This window comes from Erythrolamprus reginae, chromosome 2, assembly GCF_031021105.1.
Source record: "Erythrolamprus reginae isolate rEryReg1 chromosome 2, rEryReg1.hap1, whole genome shotgun sequence".
NCBI classification, from domain to species: domain Eukaryota; kingdom Metazoa; phylum Chordata; class Lepidosauria; order Squamata; family Dipsadidae; genus Erythrolamprus; species Erythrolamprus reginae.
The window spans coordinates 238,612,384-238,640,047 of NC_091951.1; the positions used below are offsets into that span (position 1 = coordinate 238,612,384).

General features: G+C 40.9%; 1 protein-coding gene across 1 annotated transcript in view; it reads left to right on the forward strand.

Moving 5' to 3' along the window:
* IDUA (alpha-L-iduronidase) overlaps nucleotides 1-27,664 on the forward strand; it is an 82,337-nt gene that overhangs the window by 52,856 nt on the left and 1,817 nt on the right. The window contains exons 8-13 of the mRNA XM_070742305.1: nucleotides 10,465-10,681; nucleotides 13,514-13,723; nucleotides 16,410-16,531; nucleotides 21,817-21,942; nucleotides 23,943-24,019; nucleotides 26,352-26,452. Of these exons, the coding sequence (XP_070598406.1) occupies nucleotides 10,465-10,681; nucleotides 13,514-13,723; nucleotides 16,410-16,531; nucleotides 21,817-21,942; nucleotides 23,943-24,019; nucleotides 26,352-26,452 (853 nt within the window). The remainder of the gene's footprint in view (nucleotides 1-10,464; nucleotides 10,682-13,513; nucleotides 13,724-16,409; nucleotides 16,532-21,816; nucleotides 21,943-23,942; nucleotides 24,020-26,351; nucleotides 26,453-27,664) is intronic.

The following is a 27,664-nucleotide window of genomic DNA, read 5'->3' on the forward strand; positions in this document are numbered from 1 at the left end:
GGAATTCTGGGAGTTGAAGTCCAGATATCTTCAAGTTGCCAAGGTTGTGAAACACTGTTATAGGGGGAGAAAAGGTTTGTCTTACATTCCGAAAAACATGGTAATAAATCCATCAATTGTAATTTATAGCTTGGCCAATAATTGGAGAACTATCACTGTAGATTTTGTGACAAGATTAGCTAAGACCATTAATTTCCTAGAGGGAATTCGTGGTTTCAATAATTTTCTTTCTTTACAGTCATTTACATGCACTTCCTATCCAAGACTCAAAGCAACTTAGGGTTTAGTACTATCATAAACACCATAAGAACAATCAAACTGCGTCCCAAAATATATCTCATCATAAATTTACTGGAAATAAGGCATTTTAACAATCAGACAGGATTTGTGTGCAATTATAGGATGGGAACTGTCTTATCAGCATGTTGGTTATTGTTTTCTGGGTAATACACCGGATGACCTCCCGTATGAATTTGTTCAGGTGGTGGGTTACCGGTCTTTACATAAATTAGTGAAGATAAATCACTTTCTAAGCCCCAGAGTGCAAAAAACAGGACAATGGGCAAACTGGAAGCACATTTCTCCAAACTTCTGGTTTGCCCGTTTCAGCATTTGTTTCATATACCAGGTTTCAGTAAGGCCTGATCAGAAAGGCCTGTGCGCATGCGTGGGAGGCAATGCAGTGAGGGTGTGCATCCATGGAGCCCCCGGGGAGGAGGGCTAAGGGCCTGTCCTGAGGGGGCTGCAGCTGTGTAACCGCCACAAGCAGACTCAGCAGCAACCGGGGCTTGCTTGTGACCTGAACGCAGAAAATATGAAAGTTCTCTATCCTCTGAAGCAGTGTTTCCCAACCTTGGCAACTTGAAAATATTTGGACTTCAACTCCCAGAATTCCCCAGCCAGCATTTGCTGGCTGTGGAATTCTGGGAGTTGAAGTCCAAATATCTTCAAGTTGCCAAGGTTGGGAAACACTGCTCTGAAGAATCAAGTCATCTCTGAGGTCCTACAAGGCGGATCCTAGCAATTATGCAAATGAATGACTCAATCCTCCAGATGTTTGGTCCAGGGCAACCCATTATGAAGGCTGTTTCCACCCCAGGATGGAGAAAAACCGGTGACTTAATTGTTGAAGGAAATCCTGTTATACCTGAATATGTTTAGAAAAATGATGTAGTTGCAACCCGGTATCATAGTTTCATAAACTGCCTCGATCTAATCCATCCATTTAGAACTAGCCATAAAATCTGAATAATGGCATACAGTGATCCCCCGGTTATTGCGTTCCCGACCATTGCGAACAGGCTAATTTGCGATTTTTGAACCCGGAAGTCAAAACACCATCTGCGCATGCGTGCCCTTTTTTTCTATGGGCACGCATGCGTAGATGGCGCCGGGCAGATCAGCTGCTGGGCGGCTTCCCTAGGTCTTCCCCCTCTTGGCGGGCATCAGCGAGGAGTTTCCCCACCGCCCACGCAAACTCCTCGCTGCTGCCGCTTCGCTCAGGCCGCTTCCCAGCTGAGTACTCAGCTGGGAAGCGGCCCGAGCGAACGGCTTGTCCGCAGCCTGCCTGCCCGCGCGGCTCGCCCGCCCTTCTCCCGCCCACGCCGTTCGCTCGGGCCGCTTCCCAGCTGAGTACTCAGCTGGGAAGCGGCCCGAGCGAACGGCTTGTCCGCAGCCTGCCCACGCCGTTCGCTCCCCCTCTTGCTGGCGGGAGGGCGAGAAGCCCTCCCCAGCACCCGCTCACCCGCCCTTCTCCGCTCGCCCGCCCTTCGCCCGGCCACCCGCCGTTCGCTCGCTGCTCACCCGGGTTCGGGGGGGTGCTGGCAAGCCGCCCATGCCGGTGGTGACGTTTTAAAACAGCCGCGCGGCTTTCCAATGAGTCTCGAAGACAAACGCGGAAGTTTGATGTTTGTCTTCGGGACTCATTGGAAAGCCGCGCGGCTGTTTTAAAACGTCGCCGCCAGCATGGGCGGCTTCCTAGCAGCCCCCCAAACCCGGGTTGGGGGTCCGGGGGGGTGCTGGCAAGCCGCCCATGCCGGCGGCGACGTTTTAAAACAGGAACCCCAATCTTCGGCTCCTCGCTAGCACTGCGGGAGTAAAAACACCATCTGCGCATGCGCAGATGGTGTTTTTACTTCCGCAGCGCTACTTCGCGAAAACCCGATCATTGCTAGGGGTCCTGGAACGGAACCCTCGCAATGATCGGGGGATCACTGTATATCTATTTCACGTTGTAGGAGGTACATCTCAGCAATTCTTGTACTGTGTAAACCTCTTATGTAAATAATGACAGGTTTGTTTGAAAGTTTTATTGCTTAGCTCTCTTCCCCGCTGTGTAACCATGATTAAGAAGTGTGGAGTGCCAAAATCAGCAGCAAGGCCAGTAGCCACACTCCTGCTGAAGATATGGATGCCAACAGTCTCCAAGATTGATTGATTGATTGATTGATTGATTGTTAGAGTTGAAAGGGACCATGCAAGTCATCAAGTCCAACCCCCTGCCTGAGCAGGAAACTCTATAGCACCCCAGCCAAATGGCAGTCCAATCTCCTCTTAATAATGTCCAGAGTATTGGAGTTCACAACGTCCGCTGGAAGGTTGTTCCACTGGTTGATCGCTCTGACCGTCAGGAAGTTCTTCCTTATTTCCAAGTTGAATCTCTCCTTGGTTAGCTTCCAGCCGTTGTTCTTCGTCCGGCCCTCTGGTGCTCTGGAGAATAGAGTGACCCCCTTCTCCCTGTGGCAACCTTTCATATACCTGTATACCGCTATCATGTCCCCTCTGGCCCTTCTTTTCTCTAGGCTATCCATGCCCAGTTCCCGCAGTCTCTCTTCGTAAGTCTTGGTTTCTAGTCCCCTAATCATTTTGGTTGCTCTTTTCTGCACCTTCTCCAGAGTTTCAATGTCTCTTTTGAAGTGTGGTGACCAGAACTGAATACAGTACTCCAGATGTGGTCTGACCATGGCATAGTAGAGTGGTATTAAGACTTCCCTGGTCTTGGAGTGTATTCCCCTGTTGATGCATTTTAGGATTGTATTGGATTATGACCTGTACTGATATCTACTTCGGCCCTAATCTAGCCATTATACCTAGGATAGCAGGGAATATAAGAAGAGTGAAGAACATTCCTGATGCCCTAAGCATTCAGCATAATCATTTAAGGAAAACAGATATTGCTTTTCATTATATAATCCAATGATACAGATCATAAACCAACATGGAAATGTCTTTTTTTTTGGAAACCCACATCTCTCCTCAGAGAAAGATGAGAAAAATATCTCTAGGACAGTGTTTCTCAACCATGCGGACTTCAGCTTCCAGCATTTACTGGCTGAGGAAGTCTGGGAATTGAAGTATAAGGGTCTTAAAAAGTAGAGACAAGTTTGAGAAATACTGCTTGAAGGCATTGTTTGTTTGTTTGTTTGTTTAGTTAGTTAGTTAGTTAGTTAGTTAGTTAGTTAGTTAGTTAGTTAGTTAGTTAGTTAGTCCAATGCACAATGAGGGGTTTAGTGGGTATACACATAGTAAAATACATGATGAAGGTTATAGAGGAGATACTCATCGTAAATATATATCTAAGAAATAATAGAAAAGAAGATATAGTAATAGAACATATCAATGAAAGAATAGAAGAAGAGATATAGGAATAGAAGAAAGGTATAGGAGATATAGGAGAGCAATAGAGAGCCAGGGTGACGCAGCAGGTAGAGTGCTGTACTGCAGGCCACTGAAGCTGACTGTTGATCTGTAGGTCAGCGGTTCAAAACTCATCACCAGCTCAAGGTTGACTCAGCCTTCCATCCTTCCGAGGTGGGTAAAATGAGGACCCGGATTGTGGGGGCAATAGGCTGGCTCTGTTAAAAAGTGCTATTGCTAACATGTTGTAAGCCGCCCTGAGTCTAAGGAGAAGGGCGGCATAAAAATTCAATAAATAAAATAATAGCACAGGGGACGGAAGGCACTCTAGTGCACTTGTACTCGCCCCTTACTGACCTCTTAGGAATCTGGATAGGTCAACCGTAGATAATCTAAGGGTAAAGTGTTGGGGGTTTGGGGATGACACTATGGAGTCCGGTAATGAGTTCCATGTTTCGACAACTTGGTTACTGAAGTCATATTTTTTACAGTCAAATTTGGAGCGGTTAATATTAGGTTTAAATCTGTTGTGTGTTCTTGTGTTGTTGTGGTTGAAACTGAAGTAGTCGCCGACAGGCAGGACGTTGCAGCAGATGATCTTGTGGGCAATACTTAGATCTTGTTTAAGGGGGAACAGATACATCTTCTGGGCAACCAAGAACTTGAATCTGGCATCATGTGTATGACTGTGGAGTAGATAAGTTTTTATAATGTATTTTTGAATTAGTTTTTTCAATTTTTTAACATTAGATCTATATTGTATTGCTATTGTGTCGTGAGCCTCCCTGAGTCTTCGGAGAGGGGTGGCATACAAATCTAATAAATTATTTATTATTATTATTATTATTATTATTATTATTATTATTATTATCATAAGATGATCCTTCAAAAGCTAACTCAGGAGAAAAGTGTCAACCACTCATTCTTCAATTGCAAAAAATAGCCAGTCATTAAAACCCATAAATAGGGGCAGAGACGCTCTATCAAATGAACATTTTATGCTTGATTCTGAGAAGTTCAGGATATCTGTCATTGTTTTTAATTGGAAAAAAGGGAAGAGGAGATCAAATCCCCTCTTTTTAAAGGGACGACCTTTGTTTATTTTAAAATCCTAGGACAGTGATGGCGAACTTTTTTTGGTTCGTGTGCCAAAAGGGTGTGTGTGAGTATCCTAGCATGCATGCACGTGCCCACGCCCCTTCCCTCCCACCCCGCGCATGGGCACAGACCTTACTGAAGCCTGATTGGTGGAAAAAATGGCCAAATGGGCAGACCGGAAGTTCGGTTTCGGTTTGTTGATGTACTGTTTTTTGCATCCCGGAGAGTTCAGGAAAGCTTCAGTGCAAAAAACAGCACAACGGGCAAACTGAACGTTCAGAAAACGCACTTCTGGTTTGCCCATTGTGCTGTTTGTTTGCATTCCGGAGGGTTCAGGAAGCTTTCCCATGGCTCAAACTCAGCTGGTCAGTGTGCACATGCACGCTTGAGCCGGGGTGGCGCAGCAGGTAGAGTGCTGTACTGCAGGCCACTGAAGCTGACTGTAGATCTGAAGGTCAGCGGTTCAAATCTCATCACCGGCTCAAGATTGACTCAGCCTTCCATCCTTCCGAGGTGGGTAAAATGAGGACCCGGATTGTGGGGGCAATATGCTGGCTCTGTTAAAAGGTGCTATTGCTAACATGTTGTAAGCCGCCCTGAGTCTAAGGAGAAGGCTGGCATAAAAATCAAATAAATAAATAAATAAAAATAAAATAAAATAATACAGTGCAAAATCTTGCGTGTATGGCTCTGTATGCCACCTGTGGCACGCATGCCACAGGTTCGCCATCATGGTTATAGGTGTTGGGATATAAGAGATAAAAGTTGGCGTTAATGTGTATGTTTAATTAATTTAGTATTACATAAGTAGGAAAAAAAATTATTGTAATGATAAAATATATGTATGAATAACATCTAGAAATGAAGCTATAAAATAATACAAGAAAAGACGAAGATTGAAAAATAGAAGAAAATATAAAGATTGAAATATGCAGTATATTTTTGAATAAGTTTGATAATAGAAAAGATAAAGATTGAAAATATGTAACTTTTAAATACGTTTTATATGGGGGGAAAGTAGTCTTTTTGAATACCTCATCTTACGAACGCCTCTTCTAACGAACTTTTCAAGATACGAACCCGGTGTTTAAGATTTTTTTGCCTCTTCTTCCGAACTATTTTCACCTTACGAACCCAAGCAGCTGCTGCTGGGATGAAGGGGTTTCTTTTTTTCCCCTTTTTTGAAGAAAGAAAAGGGAGGGGCTGCTTGGAGTAGGAAAATTTTGCCGAGAACAAGGTGCTTGCAAAGGAATTGAAAGGGTGTCTTTTTAAGAAAGAAAAGGGAGGAGGGAGGGGCTGCTTGGAGTAGGAAAATTTTGCCGAGAACAAGGTGCTTGCAAAGGAACTGAAAGGGTGTCTTTTTAAGAAAGAAAAGAGAGGGGCGCCCCCCCCCTTTCCTTTCTTCCTTCCCACTCACCCTTTAGCCTAGCCTTGCTTCTTCCACCCGCCCCCTTTAGCTGCTCCTCCCTGCCCTCTGTTCGCCTCCCTTCTAAAGTTTGGGATTTTCCTGAAGGATTTGCACGCATTATTTGCTTTTACATTGATTCCTATGGAAAACATTGTTTCATCTTACGAACTTTTCACCTTACGAACCTCCTCCTGGAACCAATTAAGTTCGTATGATGAGGTACCACTGTACAAGTTTGATGATAGAAGAAACATGATAGAAATTAAGTTATATGTGTTGAGATATAAGAGATAAAAATTGGTGTTGAGATGTATGTTAAATCAGTTTATTAGTATTATAAAAGTATGAATAAATTGTTCATTGTAATAAGGATATATATATGTAAAATATAAAGATTGAACTATGTAATTCTGAAATATAGAGTTGGCCTTCTCCGGGTCCCGTCAACTAAACAATGTCGTCTGGCGGGTCCCAGGGGAAGAGCCTTCTCTGTGGCGGCCCCGACTCTCTGGAACCAGCTCCCCCCGGAGATTAGAACTTCCCCCACCCTCCTCGCTTTCCGTAAGCTCCTTAAAACTCACCTCTGCCATCAGGCATGGGGGAATTGAGGCATTCCCCCCCCCTCCCCCGGGCCTATACAATTTATGTATGGTATGTTTGTGTGTATGTCTGGTTTAATAATGGGGTTTTTTAATTTATTAGATTTGTTGTGAATTGTTCTATTGTATGTTGTGAGCCGCCCCAAGTCTACGGAAAGGGGCGGCATACAAATCTAATAAATAAAATAAATAAATAAATAAATATATTTAGTAAGGAAAAAGTAATGATGTGGAAAATAAGATGAAGAAATTACAAGCTGATTTTTGATTAATGTTTAGGAAATATGTGATTTCCTAAACATTAATATACTAACATTAGAAATATATAAGTTCGGAAATGACCACATCTTTGTTTGCTGGAATTAAAATAGGAATAAAATAAGAGTGCAAAAAGATTAAAGGCAGATATTAAGAGGAAAAGAAATGTAAGAGGTGTATTGAAAATGAAATGATAATGGATTATAATTATTCTAAAAACAAAAAAATATTGTTAAGAATATTGTATGGATGTATGAAACTCAGAAAGCAAATGCTCACAACATGGACCAAAAGGACCAAAAACAAATAAAATTTATGGAGGGGAGGGGGATGAAGTCACCAATTCTATAAAACCCTCTGCCTCCCCTCTCCTTATATTTGATCAATTTATCCTCACATTTTAAAAGATCAAGGAATGACAGAAAGAAGGAGGAGTCAAACGTAATTGGCACCTTATTTCAAAATTCACTTTTTGGATTTCAAGCAATTAATGTCAACTTCTGAATGTTGGGAAGGGATGGAATTATCTGACAGACAGTCCACATTTTGTATCCACTGAACTTTAGTTGAGTGCCATGCGGTAAATGAATTGGAAATTGTAGCTGAAAGATTCTAAACTAATGTTTCAAATATGGTATACTCAAAACTCCCATCATGTTTTTGCTTATAGTGGTGTTGTTAAATGAATCCAACTTCCCCATTTACTTTGCTAGGAACCCTCGGTGCAGTGGTTAAAGTACAGTATTGCAGGGTGACTCTGCCAACTGCCAGGAGTTCCGTCGTGACAAGCTCAAGGTTGACGCAGCTTTCCATCCTATCGAACTTGGTGGATTGAGGACCCAGATTATTAGGGACAATATGTTGACTCTATAAACTGCTCGAGTACTATACTTCAGATCGTGCAGAATGCAGCTGCGAGAGCAATCATGGGCTTCCCTAAATATGCCCATGTCACACCAACATTCCGCAGTCTGCATTGGTTGCTGATCAGTTTCCGGTCACAATTTAAAGTGTTGGTTATAACCTATAAAGCCCTTCATGGCACGGGGCCAGATTATCTCCGGGACCGCCTTCTGCCGCACGATTTCCAGCGACCAGTTAGGTCCCACAGAGTGGGCCTTCTCCGGGTCCTGTCAACTAAACAATGTCGTTTGGCGGGACCCAGGGGAAGAGCCTTCTCTGTGGCGGCCCCGGCCCTCTGGAACCAACTCCCCCCAGAGATTAGAATAGCCCCCACCCTCCTTGCCTTTCGTAAGCTCCTTAAAACCCACCTCTGCCGTGAGGCATGGGGGAACTGAGATATTCTTTCCCCCTAGGCTTCTTTAATTTATGCATGGTATGTCTGTATGTATTATTGGTTTTATAACAAGGGTTTTTAGCTGTTTTAATATTGGATTGTCACATGCTGTTTTTATCACTGTTGTTAGCTGCCCTGAGTCTACGGAGAGGGGCGGCATACAAATCCAATAAATAAATAATAAATAAATAAATAAAGCATTATGAAGTGGTATATACGTCTAAGGGCTAGTGCTGTGAGTTGCCCACTCTTAGGTTTTTCAATGAAGACCAAGGAATTTTCAGTTTATTTCATTCACCTACCCACTTTCCATAAATTAATAGAGCTAGAAATAATGACAATATCTTCCTAGGGCCTAATTCAGTTTAACATGAACAACTTTTTGTGATTTTATATGCAGTTTAATACAACTTCTTTCTGCAGAACTCTGTGTTCTTAAGAACTAATCTGCTTTTTTGTGTGCGTATTTTGACATGGAACATTAATCCTTCTACATCTGATTAGTTATGCTGTCACAATCCTCCTCTTAAATTCCTAATTTTAGCCGGCTAGGGAATTAGGTCAATTTGAGCTATTGGAAAGGCTTTTTTCTTGGTGGACCCTGATGCTAAGACGTTACAGTGCTTTTCTTGTTTTCAAGTTGTCACAATGATCCTGAAACTGGGTTTAATTTCATCTATAAGTAGAGATAAATTGCAGCGCTATCATCTGTTTGGAATTAGAAATGAGCCAGAAAAAAAAAGAAAGCTGTACCATAATCCCAACATGAAATATTTGTGTTCAGCTATTTATGATTCTTTAGGAAGACTGCAAAGGAATACAATATTTGACCGAGCACACAGCTGAAAATCCTAGCTTTTCTTTTAATTGGCTGAAACAACTTCTGTTTTTTCCTTGTTGCAGTATTATGCTTGGAAATATTTGACAAACGCCTGCTGAATTCCTAGTAGTCAAAATAATAAAATCATTTACTTATTTAATCAATTTATATATCTTATATCAATAATTAATTTTGGAGTTTGAGTGCTTTGCGCAGTCCCGTGTTTCTCCACATTGCAAACCAACTTTTGTTAAATATGACCTATACTTCATGGCATCGGGCCAGGTTATCTCCGGGACCGCCTTCTGCCGCACGAATCCCAGCGACCAGTTAGGTCCCACATAGTTGGCCTTCTCCGAGTCCTGTCAACGAAAAATGTCGTTTGGTGGGACCCAGGGGAAGAGCCTTCTCTGTGGCGGCCCCGGCCCTATGGAACCAACTCCCCCCAGAGATTAGAATAGCCCCCACCCTTCTTGCCTTTCGCAAGCTTCTTAAAACCCACCTTTGTCGTCAGGCATGGGGGAATTAAGATATTCTTTCCCCCTAGGCTTCCACAATTTATGTATGGTACATTTGTATGTATGATTGGTTTTAAAATAAGGGTTTTTAGCTTCTTTAGTATTGGATTGTTGCACGTTGTTTTTATTACTGTTGTTAGCCGCCCCGAGTCTACGGAGAGGGGCAGCATACAAACCCAATAAAATGAAATGAAATGAAATGAATACACTAAATAATATAGATGCGGAATAAAACATCCAGATTAAGAGGAAATATTGCAAACCTGTTTTAATGCATATGCATTTCATAATCTGAGCTGCTTTGTTGCAAAACTTTACTGTATGCAGAATACCCACAGCCATGATTTATAGAGTATATAATTTCATAAGGGAGATGGAAATCACCCGTTCCCCAGTATAGTGTCTTCAAGTGTTCTTAACTTGGGTGTGGACAATGAGAATTGTTAGTCCAAATACATTTGAAGGGCAACAGGTTAGATAAGATTGGTTTAAAATAATGATCTTGTCCTGCGGTGGATTTGCCGTCAAAAATCCTGCAAAGCCTCCTGTGAAGATTACTGATTTTTTATTTGTTACAGTACGATATACTTTTTTGATTAGTCAATAGACCATATCAAACATGAGCATCAGTCACAGTAAAATACAATAAAATGAGACAAGATCAGGTACAGTGAAGTGAGATAAAATAGCTATGGTGAGATAAAATAGAATAAAATGCAGTAGGTAAGATAAAATAAAGATAAAAGGGTGTAAGCTAAAATAATAGAGGATCACTTGTTTTATTGAACTAACATAATAACTCACGTATTTTCAAATGTGTTCCTTTACAGGTAATTGCTCAGCATCAAAATCTTCTGATCGCTAAACCCAACAACACCGTCAACTACACTTTGTTAAGCAATGACAATGCATTTCTGAGTTACCATCCCTATTACTTCACCCAGAGGACTCTGACCGCGCGCTTTCAGATGAATAACACAAAGCCCCCCCACATCCAGATGGTGAGGAAGCCAGTGCTGACAGTAATGGGCTTGCTGGCTTTACTAGGTACAACACCCCTTCCCCCTCATTCATTTTCATAATTGCTAATCGCACTGTCAAATCAAGAGTCCAGGCAGTTCAAGGTTAGCAGCTCAAGGAATTACTAATGGTCAAAGCAAATTGGTGGCAAATAAGAGTCAACGGAATTCCAAGTAAGCTGGACTTAGATCTCTTGTGAGCACAATGGGGTTCATTCACTTGACGGGACCCAGGGGAAGAGCCTTCTCTGTGGCGGCCCCGGCTCTCTGGAACCAATTCCCCCCAGAGATTAGAATTGCCCCCACCCTCCTTGCCTTTCGTAAGCTACTTAAAACCCACCTCTGCCGCCAGGCATGGGGGAATTAAGACTCTTCTCCCCCTAGGCCGTTACAACTGTATACATGGTATGTTTGTATGTATGTTTGGTTTCTATATATTAAGGGGTTTTAATTTGCTTTTAGTATTGGATTTTATTGTATATTGTTCGTGATTGTTGTTAGCCGCCCCGAGTTTTCGGAGAGGGGCGGCATATAAATCCAATAAAACTTGAAACTTGAAACTTCAATACTGATGATTCCCTTGATACCTTACTCGGGTTCCAGCCTGGTCATCTCCTACAGACACTTAACTATTCCCGGAAATGAAGTATCTTGTATTTACTAAAGAAAGAAGAAGTATATTATTTATTTATTTATTTATTTTATTTTATTTTATTGGATTTGTATGCCGCCCCTCTCCGAGGACTCGGGGCTGCTCACAGCATATACAGAAAAACAAGAATAATAGCAATCCAATTAATACATTAAAAAACAGTCTTTAAAATTCTCATTAAAATATCATTAATATCATTCATTCAACAATCAATCTGAAGCATTCATTGGTCAGGGGGGAAGATCTAAGGAACCCCAGGCCTGACGGCAAAGATGAGTTTTTAAACTCTTCCGGAAGGCGAGGAGGGTGGGGGCAGTGCGAATCTCCAGAGGGAGCTGGTTCCAGAGGACTGGGCCCCCCACAGAGAAGGCTCTTTATCTGGGTCCTGCCAGCCGACATTGTTTGGTCGACAGGACCCTAAGGAGACCAACTCTGTGGGACCCACCGGTTGCTGGGATTCATGCGGCAGAAGGTGGTCTCGGAGATATTTCAATTCAATTTATTAGATTTGTATGCCGCCCCTCTCCGTAGACTCGAGGCGGCTCATAATCTGGTCCTATGCCATGTAGGGCTTTATAGATCATAACCAACACTTTGAATTGTGTCTAGAAACAGATCGGTAACCAATGCAGTCCGCGGAGTGATGGTGAGATATGGGCATTTCTTGGAAGGCCCAAGACTGCTCGTGTGGCTGCATTTTGGTCGAGTTGAAGTTTCCGAACACTCTTCAAAGATAGCCCCATGTTGACCAGCGGATAGCAATTGAACAGAACTAGGAAATAAATAAATCAGTTATCAGTAAATAACATACTGGAAGGTAAAACAACATGTGGTAGTAAGTAATAGGAATTTGCCTTCCAATAGCAAATAATTAGTGGTTAAAGTTCCAGAGTAGAAACCAGAAGACTGAGTTCTAGTCCTACCTTTGGCACGAAAGCCAGTTGAATGAACATAGACCAGTCACCCTTTCTCAACCCATCTCACTTTGGGAAAATAAGAGAAGGAGGGAGTAGTAGGTATGCTTGCCAACTTGAATTATTTATAAAAATAATAAAAAGGGGATTAAAAAAGATCTAAAAATTAAAAAATGGCACAATCTTAAAAGGACAGCATTTTACCATCAGAAGAAGAACCAATATAGCAACTTAGGCAGCTTCAACTGAAGATTTATCTATTGCTTCAAACATCCGGCCTTCTTATGCCCACATGGAATTCAAATCTTTTGATGAAGTGTTCTAGCACACAGTTCATGTGGCTGGCTTCTGGACATCAGAGGTGGATTCCTCCCAGTTCACACCGGTTCTATAGAACCAGTAGCAAACCACTGGTGACGTCACAAAGCCGGTTTGTTGGTGCTGATCTGTAAATGCCACCATCTTTTTGGGGGGGACGGGGGGATTTTCTCATTTTTTTTCTTTTGCCCATGCACAGAAGCTGAGCTTCTAGCATGCAATGCCATCTTGTTTGGGGTTCTTTTTTTAAAAAAATAAGAATTTTTGGCACTGTGCATGCATGCCATGCCTCCACAGCCATGCAACATGGGAGGAAGCGAACTGGTAAGTCAGAACCCACCCCAGATAATATGCTTTATTTATCTATCTATCTATCTATCTATCTATCTATCTATCTATCTATCTATCTATCTATCTATCTATTTTTATTGTTTGATTTGATTTGATTTGATTTGATTTGATTTGATTTGATTTGTATGCCGCCCCTCTCTGTAGACTCGGAGCGGCTCACAACACAATAAAACAGTTCATGACAAATCTAATAATTTACAATTTAAAATATTTTTAAAAAACCCATTATTAAGCAGACATACATACAAACATACCATACATAAATTATATAGGCCCGGGGGAAATATCTCAGTTCCCCCATGCCTGATGACAAAGGTGGGTTTTGAGGAGTTTACGAAAGGCAAGGAGGGTAGGGGCAGTTCTAATCTCTGGGGGGAGCTGGTTCCAGAGAGTCGGGGCCGCCACAGAGAAGGCTCTTCCCCTGGGGCCCGCCAACCGACATTGTTTAGTTGACGGGACCCGGAGAAGGCCCACTCTGTGGGACCTAATTGGTCGCTGAGATTCGTGCAGCAGAAGGCGGTCTCAGAGATATTCTGGTCCAATGCCATGATGCCATAAATGCTCCTCTGTAAGTTTCTCATTTCAAGCCCTTTTTTTGGTTCAATGTTTTCTCTCTCTTGTGCAGGAGAAGAGCAAGTTTCTGCCAACATTTCAAGTCACAAATCAGAAGACTGTAACGCTTTAGGAATATTAGCCAGCTTGCATAAACCTTCAGGATTAAAATTGTCGGACAGCTGGCAAGCATCAGTATTCATCTATTCAAGCAATGATAACAAGACGTCCCCAAACTCCAGTACTGTGATTCTAAAGATAACCAATTATCCTAAACACAGAGGTAAAATTTTGCTATGACTTATTGAAAGGCCATTGACCTGATACCAGGGGTGCACTACTGCCCGGATGGAGGGGAACGCAGTAGGGTAGCAAAAATGGAGCTCCACCCCAGATCACCCAATTTGCCCTGAAAGATGTTGAAAGAAAATGCAGGGCGTCCTGCATAAGCCATGCCCACAGTGTGGTAGTAAAAGTTTTGGTAGCCCTTCACTGCCTGATACCCTCCAAAAACATGAGATTTACATTCAATTTGGAAGAAGTAGGCTCCATGCTTTGCTAAACAAATGAAGGAGAGGTCTTTCCTGAGGTCTCACAGGGCAATGGGCATTTCCTAACAGCTACAGCATGACACACACATACTCATCCTAAAGCAATCACTAAATATTTTTAAATTAGTATTTAGTTTGTATAGTGACACAGGAAGGTCGTCCTTTATGCAATATGGGAAGAGGTTTTAGGATTTGAACTCAGAAGGCGCCTGGCCAGCAGATAATCCCCGATAGTTTAATTCGAATAGACAATTCACACAATCTAATTAGGACAGGTTAAGCATACATGAAAAGTCTGAGGCAGCTCGGGCTTTTAAAACGGTTCCTTTATTCAGCTCTTTTTTGACAAGTGACTCCAGCGTCTGATTTTACACAGTGACAGACGCTCCTTTTATACACTTAGGCTTCCCGCCGAAAACCAACTGTCAGCGTCTTAGCCAATCAGGCGCTTCTTCTATTTTTCAACTATTTACATGGAGTATACAGATACTCAACAATACAGAATTGTGTTTTGTGAAACAATGGTATGCTCACTGTTTGGGGTTTTTTTGTTTCGGTTCTGATGGTAAAGATCGAGACACCTTCATGGTGAAAAAGTTTCTGGCGGTGGGTAAAGTTCGCTTGGTGAAAAGCGTGTCACCCTTTGGCGCTTTCTCTCGAGCAAAACTCTTGCTTTCATTCCCATAGAAAGAGTCGCTCCCCAGCAGAAAGAGTCAGAAAACAGTCTTCCCAGATTTCATTTCAACAAACAGTCCAGGTTTCCGTTTGTGCCATAATGGTTTCTGGATTGTTGTCCCTGACTCATCGAGTGACGTTTCAAGCAGGCCCCCATCTTTTTAACTGGGGATTTGCCGGAGAGTGAGAAATGTTGAGCAGCTGTCGGGGGCGAAAATATCCACTCAGGGGTTGACGAATTTATTTGGAGACTTAGCTCTTAAATCGCCTTCCATCAGAACAGTGTACTGAGGATAGAATAGAATAGAATAGAATTCTTTACTGGCCAAGTGGTTGGATGCACAAAGAATTTGTTATTGGTGCATATGCTCTCAGTGTACATAAAATAAAAGATCCAAATCTCAACTAGCAAATGCTCTGTCCTACACATTGGGAAGAAGAATCTGAACTCCAAATACGAACTGAATAATCAAATTATCACAGATAATCCCCACTCGGTTAAAGACCTCGGAATACTAATAACAAAAGATTTAAGTGCCAAAGCCCACTGCAACAATATAGCCAAGAAGGCTTCAAGAGTTGTAAACCTAATCCTACGTAGCTTCTGCTCTGGCAATCTCACACTACTTACCAGAGCTTACAAAACTTTTGCCACACACATCCTCGAATACAGCTCATCTGTTTGGAACCCATATCGCATCTCAGACATTAACACCCTTGAAAATGTCCAAAGATATTTCACCAGAAGAGCCCTTCACTCCTCTACGAGACTAGAGTTTCAATCCTGGGCCTAGAAAGCCTAGAACTAAGACGCCTTAAACAAGATCTAAGTATTGCCCACAAGATCATATGCTGCAATGTCCTGCCTGTCGGCGACTACTTCACCTTCAACCACAACAACACAAGAGCACACAACAGATTTAAATTTAATATTAACCGCTCCAAACTTGATTGTAAAAAATATGACTTCAGTAACCGAGTTGTCGAAGCGTGGAACTCATTACCGGACTCCATAGTGTCATCCCCAAACCCCCAACACTTTACCCTTAGATTATCTACGGTTGACCTATCCAGATTCCTAAGAGCTCGGTAAGGGGCGAGTACAAATGCACTAGAGTGCTTTCCGTCCCCTGTCCTATTGCTCTCCTATATCTCCTATACCTTTCTTCTATTCCTATATCTCTTCTTCTATTCTTTCATTGATATGTTATATTACTATATCTTCATTTCTATTATTTCTTAGATATATTTTACTATGAGTATCTCCTCTATAACCATCATGTATTTTACTATGTGTATATAGATATATACCCACTAAAACCCTCATTGTGTATTGGACAAAACAAATAAATAAATAAAAAATAAATAAATAAACATTGGTCAAGAATCATGAGGTACAACACTTAATGATTGTCATAGGGTACAAATAAGCAATCAGGAAACAATATTAATATAAATCGTAAGGATACACCCAACAAGATACAGTCATAAGTTGTACCTTAGTCAAGCTCAGTTGGATTCCCTGTCCCCAGCTCCCAGTCCCTTTCATATTTCAGGATGCAAAATCTCCTGATGAATTACTTCTCTGTTTCTTTTTAAAGCTACTTCGTCTAAGAGTTGAGGCCCAAAACTCATCACTTGAAATCATTAAATAGACAACTGAACCAGAAACACTTATGTTTGATCCGATGTTCCACTAAAGCCAAACGTTAAAACTATTACATTTTCTTTGTCTTCCCAAAGAACTTGTATACGTCACATACTACATGGATAACAACCTAACCAATCCATATTTGCAATGGAAGAAAACGGGAATGCCGGATTTTCCTTCTCACGTGCAATTGGAGCAAATAAGAGATGCTGAGGTACAGTAGCATGTCTTTGAAAAACGGCTCTTTGTGAAATCAGACCCAGGCCCTACTTATTTGAGAGGAAATGTTTCTGAATTCAGTGAGTTTTTTCCTAAGTATGTTTTTGTCGCCCTTTATTTCTGTCGCATGAAAATTTACTTCAAACCAATCACCATGGCATTGTATACATGTTTATGGCACAAACCAGAAAACAAACAAACTTTTTTCATTGATGTTAGAGACCATGCTAGAAACTATTTGTTTAAGCTAATTTTCCTTAAATTCATCCAGATGTGTTGGATTTCAACTCCCACAATTTTCAGCCATGGCTGGGGAAAAGCTTATGTAATGGGGAAGGGAGGGAGGAAAGAAGGCATTAAAATATCCAGGTAAGAATAAACATTAATAAAGTTTTTTAATAGCTTTGAGTGATATACAATAAGTGAACAGATGATAAGATAAAATCCTCAATCCCTCCCATCTAAAAGCTTAGGGGGAAGAGGCATTTTTACTTCTTTCCATTGATTGTAAGTTTAACCTTTGCCACCTATGCAGTCGCTCTACTGCAGTGTTTCCCAACCTTGGCAACTTGAAGATATCTGGACTTCAACTCCCAGAAGTCCCCAGCCAGCATCTGCTGGCTGGGGACTTCTGGGAGTTGAAGTCCAAATATCTTTAAGTTGCCAAGGTTGGGAAACACTGCTCTACTGCATACTCTTTTGAGCTGCCTTATGTTGGCCCCTTATTTCAGATAGCTTGTCCTCCTTTTTTGCTGAATGCCAGTAGTATTCTGCTGAATTAGACCCAGTCCAGCATTCTCGTTTTTAACTACAGCTCCTTGAAGATGTCTGAGAACTCATAAGCAGAGATTGGCAGAGTAGCTGGATTGTATATTTAGAAGGAGACTGCCCCGGTCAAAATACATTTTACTTTGTTAGGTTCATTCCATTATTTTTGTAAGGTAGAACATAAACAAAATTATCTGTTCTCTCCATAACATTCATAACAGTGTATGCTTCTGTCACAGTTTTTCCAATGAGTCAAAGAATAAGCCCCACTAGATACAGACATATTTACTTCTGAATATATTTAGAGTTACTCTCATATGTGTATTTAAAAAGCACAACACTTCCAATTCTACAATTTCTTTTGTAGAAAAATAAAGTCTAAACCTCCAGATCTCTTTGTGTTAGCCCTTTTGAACATTTTGCTTTTCATAGCCATAAAGAGCTCCCTTGAGAAAAATTCTGAAATAAAATTCATATTTGGCTGTCAATCTCTCATCTCACTTCCAGCCTCTTGGCTCCATTGTCTGCTCAGCTCTCCTCTCATTTGAAATACTACAAGAACTACTCTCGTTTGAAAAATCCTTCTCCGAGAAAATTTCAAAACTTAAGTTTATTTTAGTATTTGTGTGAACTTGTGTTGTTACATTAGGACATAGAATAATACAGTTGGAAGGGACCTTGGAGGTCTTCTACTCCAACTCCCTGCTCGAGAAGACCCTATATACCATTTCAGATAAACTATTGTCCAGTCTTTTTTTGAAAGCCTCCAGTAATAGAGCACCACGACTTTTTGAAGGCAAGTTGCTTCATTGGTTGAGTGCGCCATTAGGAAATTTCTCCTTAGTTCTATGTTGCATCTCTCTTTGGTTAGTTCCCATCCATTGTTTCTCATTTTGCCTTCTGATGTTTTGGAAAATAGTTTGACCCCAGTGTCTACCTCTGGCATTATGATAGTTTCTTTATTCTCCAGATGAAACAGACATGTTTACACAAGAATTCCCAGATGGTATCCCGGCATGGAAGCCTTGATACATCCGAACACAACAGAACTAAAAAAAGTGGTAACTTATAATCAAATATTAGACTCAGAAGGTAATATCAAATCAAGAGAAACTTTAGCAGAACAAAATATTAAAATTGAATGGTGGCCTTATACGTTAATATACTCAAAATGGTAAATTGATTTTAAAAAAGGAAGGGATACAAGAAAAAGATACAGATTTTGACAAATTGATACTAGGAGGAGAAAAAAACTTCATAACAAAAACATACAGCTACTTAATACATTATGAAATGGAAACAGAATTAGTGAAAGGGACTATGACTAGTTGGGCAAGAAACATTGGATATAACATTTACATTGACCAATGGGAGGCAGTATGGAAAAAGAATTATAAAATAACCAAGTCAACAGCATACAAAGAAAATTATAATAAAACATTATTATAAAAATGTTCTATAGGTGGCATATATCACCATCAAGACTAGCCCAAATTTATCCCAAATTAAAACCAAATTGTTGGAGATGTCCAAACACAAATGGAACATTCTTCCACCTGTGGTGGACTTGCCCAAAAATTAAAACAATATGGATTAAAATTAGAAATTGGATATATGAAATTACTAAAATTAAACTACAACTCAAACCAGAGATTTTCTTCTCCCCAAGCAATAAAATGAACTCTAATTCTGAAGGGAGGCAGTGCCACAGTCATTTATATAAAATAATTCTCATTATTTTTTCTAAGTTACATTTTCCAGGATGCTTTGTGGGGAGAGTCAAAACAACATGAATCCAATATATGTCTGTAATACCACTAGCACCAAGGAATGATCTCTAAATGAGGGCACACACACACACCCTCCCCAATCTACTCACCTGTCCTCTGTATCTCCTCTGTCTTGTCCTGTAGAAATAAACCAGGAAGTTGCCCCAATCGGATTCATTCCTTTTATGCTCCTTGTGGGCCAGCTTTTTTTCATGGATCTGACACTATAAAAGGGGTTATGTAAATGTTTACACTACCGGTAATAGATATCTTTACAAACAAAGCCAGAAGTACTGCTTCCCCTTGGATTTTATTTTTTGATCTTTTCCCCATGGTCTCCTGTTAGGACTTGCTTGAGCACTAGGGGATCTAAGGACCACCCATGTCCCCTTCAAAGCTGTTCAGTGGTTCATTGTAAATGGGGCTTAAAAACAAACAAACAAGGAAGGCATTGCAGACAATTGTAGCAAAACACAGAGAGAATCCCTGAGGAGAATTGGAAATCAGAAATGTTGGCCTCAGCTTCCTCACCTATTGGGAACAATATTTGTTCTTGAGATTCATCTGCCAACCAGGGGATGAATCTGAAACAAACAGGTCTAAGCAAGAAATAGATGAGGTTTCCCATCCATATCTCTCTTCTTTTGACATCTAATGTCTGCTACGTTCTCTCCACTAACTACAGTGTTCCCTCGATTTTCGCAGGGGATGCGTTCTGAGACCGCCCGCGAGATTCGAATTTCCGCAAAGTAGAGATGCGGAAGTAAATACACTATTTTTGGCTATGAACAGTATCCCAAGCCTTCCCTTAACACTTTAAACCCCCAAATTTACAATTTCCCATTCCCTTAGCAACCATTTAGATTATTACTCACCATGTTTATTTATTAAAGTTTATTTTAAAAATGTTTTTTAAAGGCAGACAAACGTTTGGCAATGACATATGACGTCATCGGGCAGGAAAAACTCTGGTATAGGGGAAAAAACCGCAAATTATTTTTTAATTAATATTTTTGAAAAACTGTGGTATAGACGTTCTGTGAAGTTTGAACCCACGAAAATCGAGGGAACACTGTATACATATAAGTGGCAGGAAGCAGGACCAATTGGCTTTGACTCCTCTCTGCTTTTCTTTTGAATATGTTTTTTCCTTTATAGTGCCTGCCCATTGGAATGACCTTTCCCACATATATCGTTGGCCCATCCCAGCTGAATTGATTGGAGTACTTGCATGAAAGGATGTAATATAAATTTTGGGTTCCTGATGTATTGACATGTTGCTGGTGAAGCATACACCACCCAGAGTCACAGTTATTCAAGTTGGGAAGCCATACACATTTCCTAAATAAATAAAATTTGGGGGCCGTGATTTTCTTGTTAGAATTACATCATCTCACCATTCCTGAAGGTGGCATGTACAAGATTCTTCCTCCTATTTTTCCTCACCATCACAATCCTGAGAGGACCCAAAGTCAGCTAACGAGCTTTCATGGGTGAAGAGAGATTTGAAGCTGGGTTGTCCTAGTCTAATATCTGAATTCACAGGGGGGTGTAAATGTAACACCTTTCTATAGTTCTTTAAGTAAGGCCCCCCCCCCCTATCTTTTTAGGCTTGGTGAGCATACATTCTGCAATGAGTTAAGAAAAAAGGAAAAGATGATCATGAGAAGAAGCCAGTTGAACTTCCCAACAGCCATATTTTTAAATGAAGGCTTAAACATGCAATATCTTGTATAAAAATGAAGAAGCCACCCCAATTACAATGGGAGATTTGATTATGTTCTCCCGGGCTCTCTGGTAGGAGCCTCCCGAACATTCAAGGGTACAAATTTCAGACACACACACGTTTGAAAATTCAAAACAATGTTCTTTATCACAAAATTCAAAATAAACAAAGCACTCTTTTTGTATTGCAAAGAGCACTCTTTCCAAAACAACTGGGTAGTCTGTACAATTTCCCTTAAGCAGTCATTAAGTACTTAGCTAGCAGCTGTGAAGAAACTTCACACCCCTTCTTCTTCCAACGAAGTTCAAAGGCGTGAAAAAGCAACAAAGTCCAGCAACACAAGATTCCTGATGAACTCCGATCAGATATTCTTCCACAACGGCCAAACCCACATGCTGCTATTTATAGCAGCAGCCCTAACTACTGGAGCCCCACCCAAACACAGGTGGCCTCCCTTATTTCCTGTAATATGTTCTTACTTGGTCTCTTCTACGCATAATTCTGCGCTTGCGTGGGTCCAAAACGTCATCATCTGAATCAAAGGAAGATAAGGGAGATTGACTGCCTGGGCTGTGTGCCAAGCCCCCCTCTGCCGAGTCACTCCCACCCTCTTCTTCATCTGAGGAAACTAAACTCTGAGCTGATTCTGTCGGCAATAACACAGGCATGTAACATGTTGAATTTTCCCCTGCATCCACCTCCACATTCCCTGGGGCAGGAGCTGGGCCAGAGTCAACCACAACAGATTACAAGAGACAAAGAAGTGGCTTTTTTTAGATTAGAAGCTGAGAATTGAAATCCGTGAGTCTTAAACTTGCCAAGTTTGGATACCTTCCGTTATCTATTGATAACTTTCAACTTACTTAACTATAGCAGTGCAACCCATATGTGTCATTATGGTTCTATTTTATTCTGTTGGAGTGCTTTTTCCATTTCATTTCTCATTCCGTTGGTTCTAGAGAATGTTATCTAGCTTCTCTGCCTTCTTTAAAAATTAATTTTAAATCTATTTCTTAGGATCCTGTGGTGAAAGGACCATTTCCACTACCTGCAAAAGACCATTTAGTGCTGAAGCAAGAACTTCCAATCCCAGCTGTTTTCCTCCTTCATATTTGTGCAAAGCCCCTCTCTGCTCCCAACCAGGTGGGTGCTCTCTTATGCCACTTGCTTGCAAACACAGAAGGTTTAGTTAAGATGGAAGCTAAATGACTTTGTTTCTTAGCCTGACTTCACTCTGGAGTTACGAGAGGCTGGAGGATTCTTGGCGTTCTTTCAATGACTCCCACGGTTCTTTTATTATCCTTTATCAGCACTATTTGATCCAAAGAAAGTTTTTACACTGCTGTGCACCAGATGCCGCCTTTTTCCCTGGCAAAGTATAACCCTTGTACAGAACCTGTAAAAAAATAGTCAAGGTTATAAAGGAAAGAGTCATTCTTTCCAGCCAAAGGGAAGGAATGGCCTATAAATAATAATAATAATAATAATAATAATAATAATAATAATAATAATAATTTGTATTTGTATGCCGCCCCTCTCCAAAGACTCAGGATGGCTCACAACAACAATAAATACAGTAAACAATGATACAAATCCAATTAATAAAAGTAGAATAAAAACCCCTTAATATTAAAAACAATCAATACTACACAGTCATACCATTCGGTTTTAGTTATTTCTTTCAATATTAGATTTGTGCTACTATAATATTGTTTTTATCATTGTTGTGAGCTGCCCCGAGTCTTCGGAGAGGGGCGGCATACAAATCTAATAAATTATTATTATTATTATTATTATTATTATTATTATTATTATTATTATTATTCTCAAGTGCTATAGTTAGAAGAGAGGGAGGAGTTAATCCCCCCATGCCTGGCAGCATAGGTGAGTCGTTAACATCTTGCGGAAGACGGGGAGAGTGGGGGGAAATTCGAATCTCCGGAAGGAGTTGATTCCAGAGGGCCGGGGCCGCCACAGAGAAGGCTGTTCCCCTAGATCCCGCCAGATGACATTGTTTAGTTGACGGGACCCGGAGAAGGCCAACTCTGTGGGACCTAATCGGCCGCTGGGATTCGTGCAGAAGAAGGTGGTCCCGTAAGTATTCTGGTCCGCATCTGTGAAGAACTTTGCCCCATCTGGCTGTTGAACTACAGGCCTCTGGTACAGGCCTGCTGGCAGTGCTTGCTGTTATAGTCCAACAATGTATGGAGGATTATAGGTTTTTCAGTCCTTGCTCCAAGACATAACTATCACTGAGGTGGTAAATGTATGTCTTAGGGATATCTGGCTACTCCTAAAAGAGGCACACAGAGGGTAGACTTTGTAGGCCTAGAACAGTGCTTCCCAACCTTGGCAATTTGAAAATGTCCTAAGATCTTTTCCTTAATGCAGCAAAGAGCCCTTGATAGCAAAAGACAGTAATCTAGAACAGGGGTCTCCAATCTTGGCAACTTTAAGACTTGTGGACTTCAACTCCAGAGTTCTGGGAGTTGAAGTCCACAAGTCTTAAAGTTGCCAAGGTTGGAGACCCCTGATCTGGAATGCACAACATATTTTTCCTTCAAAGGATTAATTCTCTGCCTAGTCTTGAGACTAGGCAAATGCAACTTGTCGTTCGCAATCACAAGGCAGCACATAATTGTGGCTCACCTTGATTCTGCTTGTGGTGAGCCTAATTTGCAGGGGGTAGAAGGGGTTACAAAGGCATGTGAGTAGCAGTTGCAAGAGCATTCCTCTCTATAGCATTGTGCAAGCTGTCAATTCAAATTCCTTAAAAGATGTCAGGAAGAGTTATAAAGGAGAAAGCATCACGAAACAGCTTGCATTCGCCAAGTGTGTGGGATGATAGTCCAAAGCTGTACTCTTTCATTGCACACAAATTAAATTCACGGTGTGTGAAGTCTAACATTCCACTTAATCAACTGTTAATGCTACTTTGAAAATATTCTAATGAAATCCAAAGCTCGGTTAGTTTTTGTGGTTAGTCGGCTATCCTTCAAGGCTTTGTTATTTGTGTGGACTGATATGGTTTCGTTTCTCCCCAACCTAAAATGAATTAATCCACGATTAAATAACCTGAGCTGAACATCAGCTTGTATTTTCCATGCATGCAGTATTTAGTGCAAGTGATTCTGTCTTGGCAGGTGAATGGTGTCCGTTTCATTGGTCTCAGGAAAGGACAAGTTCTGATAACATGGGATGACAGCTGTGTGAATTCAAAGTAAGCCATTTTCAAGAATCCTTCCTTGTTTTCCTTTCATTCATTTTCCAGATGAAATGTTAATTGAATAGCTATTTTTTTAATTTTACACACTGTAATGGTTCTTCGTTAGCAAGCAACTAGCTGGGAAATTTCTTCCACATTATACTTCTAACCTCCAGCATAGTTACAGAAGGCTACAGAAACCCAATAATCCTTTTCATTAGAGACAAAGCCACCTTTCGCAAGTGGAAAAAATCAGAACAGACCCCGAAGGGAGGTCTTGGAGGTCTTCTAGTCCAACCCTCTGTTCAAGCAGGAGATCCTGTTCTATTTCAGACAAGTGACTGTCCAGTCAATTCTTTAAAACCTCCAGTGATGAAGCACCCACAACTTCTGACGGCAAGCTGTTCCACTGGTCAATTGTCCTCACTGTTAGGAAGTTTCTTCTTAATTCCAGGCTGCTTCTCTCTTTGATTAGTCTCCATCCATTGTTTCTTGTTCTACTCTTTAGTGCTTTGGAAAATAAATTGCCCCCCTCTTCTTTGTGGCAGCCTCTCAAATACTGGAATACTGCTATCATATCCCCCTGGTCCTTCTTTTCTCTATACTAGCCAAACCCAAATCTTGCAACCATTCTTGATATGTTTTACCCTCCAGACCTATAATCATCTTAGTTGCTATTCTTTGCACATTTTCTACAGTCTCAACATCTTTCTAATGTAGTGACCAAAACTGGATGCAATGTTCTAGGTGTAATCTTACTAACACTTTATAAAGCAGTAAACATACTTGATGTGATTATGGTCCTATGCTTCAGCTCCCCCCCGGAGATTCGTACGGCCCCCACCCTCCTTGCCTTCCATAAGAGTCTGAAGACTCACATGTCGCAAGGGGCCTGGGGCCATTAGATCTTTGCCCCCTGCCCAATGAATGCATTGAGAGAATGTGGAGTGAATGGAATTATTGTTTTTTATGGTTTCTGGGTTTTTTTTAGATTTTTAATTAGTCAATTGGATTAAGATATTGTGTATTGTATATTTTATATGTTGTGAGTCGCCCCGAGTCCTCAGAGAGGACATAGAAATCCGATAGATAGATAGATAGATAGATAGATAGATAGATAGATAGATAGATAGACAGATAGACAGACAGACAGACAGACAGACAGACAGACAGACAGACAGACAGACAGACAGACAGACAGACAGGGGGGCGGAAAGAGCAGAATCTCTCATAAGAAGTCCTGGTCTTACAACCATCCATTTAGTGACCATTCAAAGTTACAATAGAACTGAAAAATGTGACTTGTGACTGTTTTTCACATTTATGTCTGTTGCAGCATCCCATAGTCATGTGATCAAAATTCAGTTACTTGGCAACTGGCATGTATGTAGTATGGCTGCATTTAATCATTGTCATGTTGTTATCATTTGTAACCTTGCCAGCCATCTTCTGACAAGTAAAGTCAATGACGGAAGCCAGATTTGCTTAACGTCCACACAAATCACTTAACAGTTGCAGTGATTTGCTTAACAACTGTAGCAAAAAAAAAGTCATGAAATGGCACTCAACTCACTTAACCAACACCTCGCATAATAACAAAAAGTTTGGGCTCAGTTGTGGTCGTAAGTCGAGGACTACCGGTATTTCTCAACCTTGACAACTTTAAGGTGTGTGAACTTCAACTCCCAGAATTCCCCTGCCAGCCCACTGTACTCAAGAAATATCTTTGGGATAATGTAATCTTCCTCCATTTACCAGCAAAAATTATCAGTAGCTTTAATAGGAGAGTAATAATCACAAGGTTAAGACACCGGGCTGACAATTGGTGAGTTTGTGTTCAAGACCTGGTTGCTGCTGCAGGATGGGATGAGCTCCATCACGCGCACCAGCTGACCCAGCAGTTTGAAAGCAGGCAACCACGAGTAGATCAATGGGTACCACTTCGGTGGGCAAATTAATGGGGATCTGAAAGGAGCCCCAAAGTAAGTATTCCCTGGGCAACAGTGATGTCACTATCCAATCCTTTCAACCTAGAAATGTTTTGGTGTTCCTGGCACAACTGTAGTAGTAATAACAGCAGCTTTAATATCTAACGTGTGTTTATCAATCTCAAAGGCAGCTCTTTGTCCAATTCATGAGAATAGATCTTTTTCTTTTTTGCTATCGGTACTGTACTGTGCTGAGACATAGTCACCTTTTGGGTTGTCCCCTTGTTGCTTAAAAAAAAAAAAGGTGTTTGAGAAAATACTTTCAAAGTTTTTTCCTAGAAACTTCTTTGCTCTGCAGAAAAAAAATAAAAATAACGGTGTAAACCTTGTGATAAATATGCATGTGTATTTTCACACAGATGTTTAAAAAAATTTGAAGTGATGTTTTCAATGGATGGGAAAAAATATCATCAAATCAGTGTCAAGGACAGCATATTTACAATGTTAATCTACAGCCCAGGTAAAAAAAAAAATTCTTCCTGCATCTTTAAGATACAATTTGAGTTTAAATCCTTAAGCATGCCTATTATTATTATTATTATTATTATTATTATTATTATTATTATTATTATTGTGTCAATACAACACAGCAAACGAGATCACTATGCTAGATTTCGTATTTCATCACCATCACCACTACATCACCATCCTAGGCGCTTCCCAAGCACCTAGGACTGCGTGATGTAGCGGCGAATTATGTGTGCCGATCCCAGTTAAAGCGGCCTTTTGCAATTGACAGATGGAGATTTTGTCAATTCCGATGGTTTTCAAATGTCCACTGAGATCCTTTGGCACTGCACCCAGCATGCCAAGTACCACTGGGATCACTTTCACTGGCTTATGCCAGAGTTGTTGCAGCTCGATTTTTAGATCTTCGTATTTCACTAATTTCTCTAGCTGCTTCTCCTCTATTTTGCTATCTCCTGGGATTGCGATATCGATGATCCATACTTTCTTTTTCTCCACAATCAGGATGTCTGGTGTGTTATGTTTCAAAATTCAGTCAGTCTGAAGTCGAAAGTCCCACAGTAGTTTTGCTTTCTCATTTTCCACAATTTTTTCGGGCTTATGATCCCACCAGTTCTTTGCCACTGGTAGATGGTAGTTCTGGCACAAGTTCCAGTGCTACCATCTACCAGTGGCAAAGAACCCGAGCCCAGAAAAATTTCCCAGGAAATTTAACAGCGGCATGAAGGCCCGACCAGTTTCCTGCCATTCCCCCTGGGTTTCTCTCTCTGGCGCAGTGCAGGGGAGGCGCGTGCTCCTCCTCGCCGCCTCAGAGTCCCTCTCTTTTTTTAACCCTTAAAGTATTGCATTTTTTAGATTCCCCTTATCTCACCTTCTTCCTTCTGCAGCAACTGTCCTGTTCCTTTTCTTCCTCCTCCCACGCAAATTCTGAGCTTTTATTTCTTTCCTAATGGGTTTGCACGCATTATTTGCTTTTACATTGATTCCTATGGGAAAAATTGCTTCTATTTACAAACCTTTCTACTTAAGAACCTGGTCAAGGAACCAATTAAGTTCTTAAGTAGAGGTACCACTGTATTCCTAATGGGGATTAAAATTAAATGATTAAATACAATTGTATTTATAGAAACATTTCAGCCTAATCAGTCAATTTAGGAGTAAGTCGCAAAGGAATTAAAATTTCACTATTTCTCCATTTGTTGTG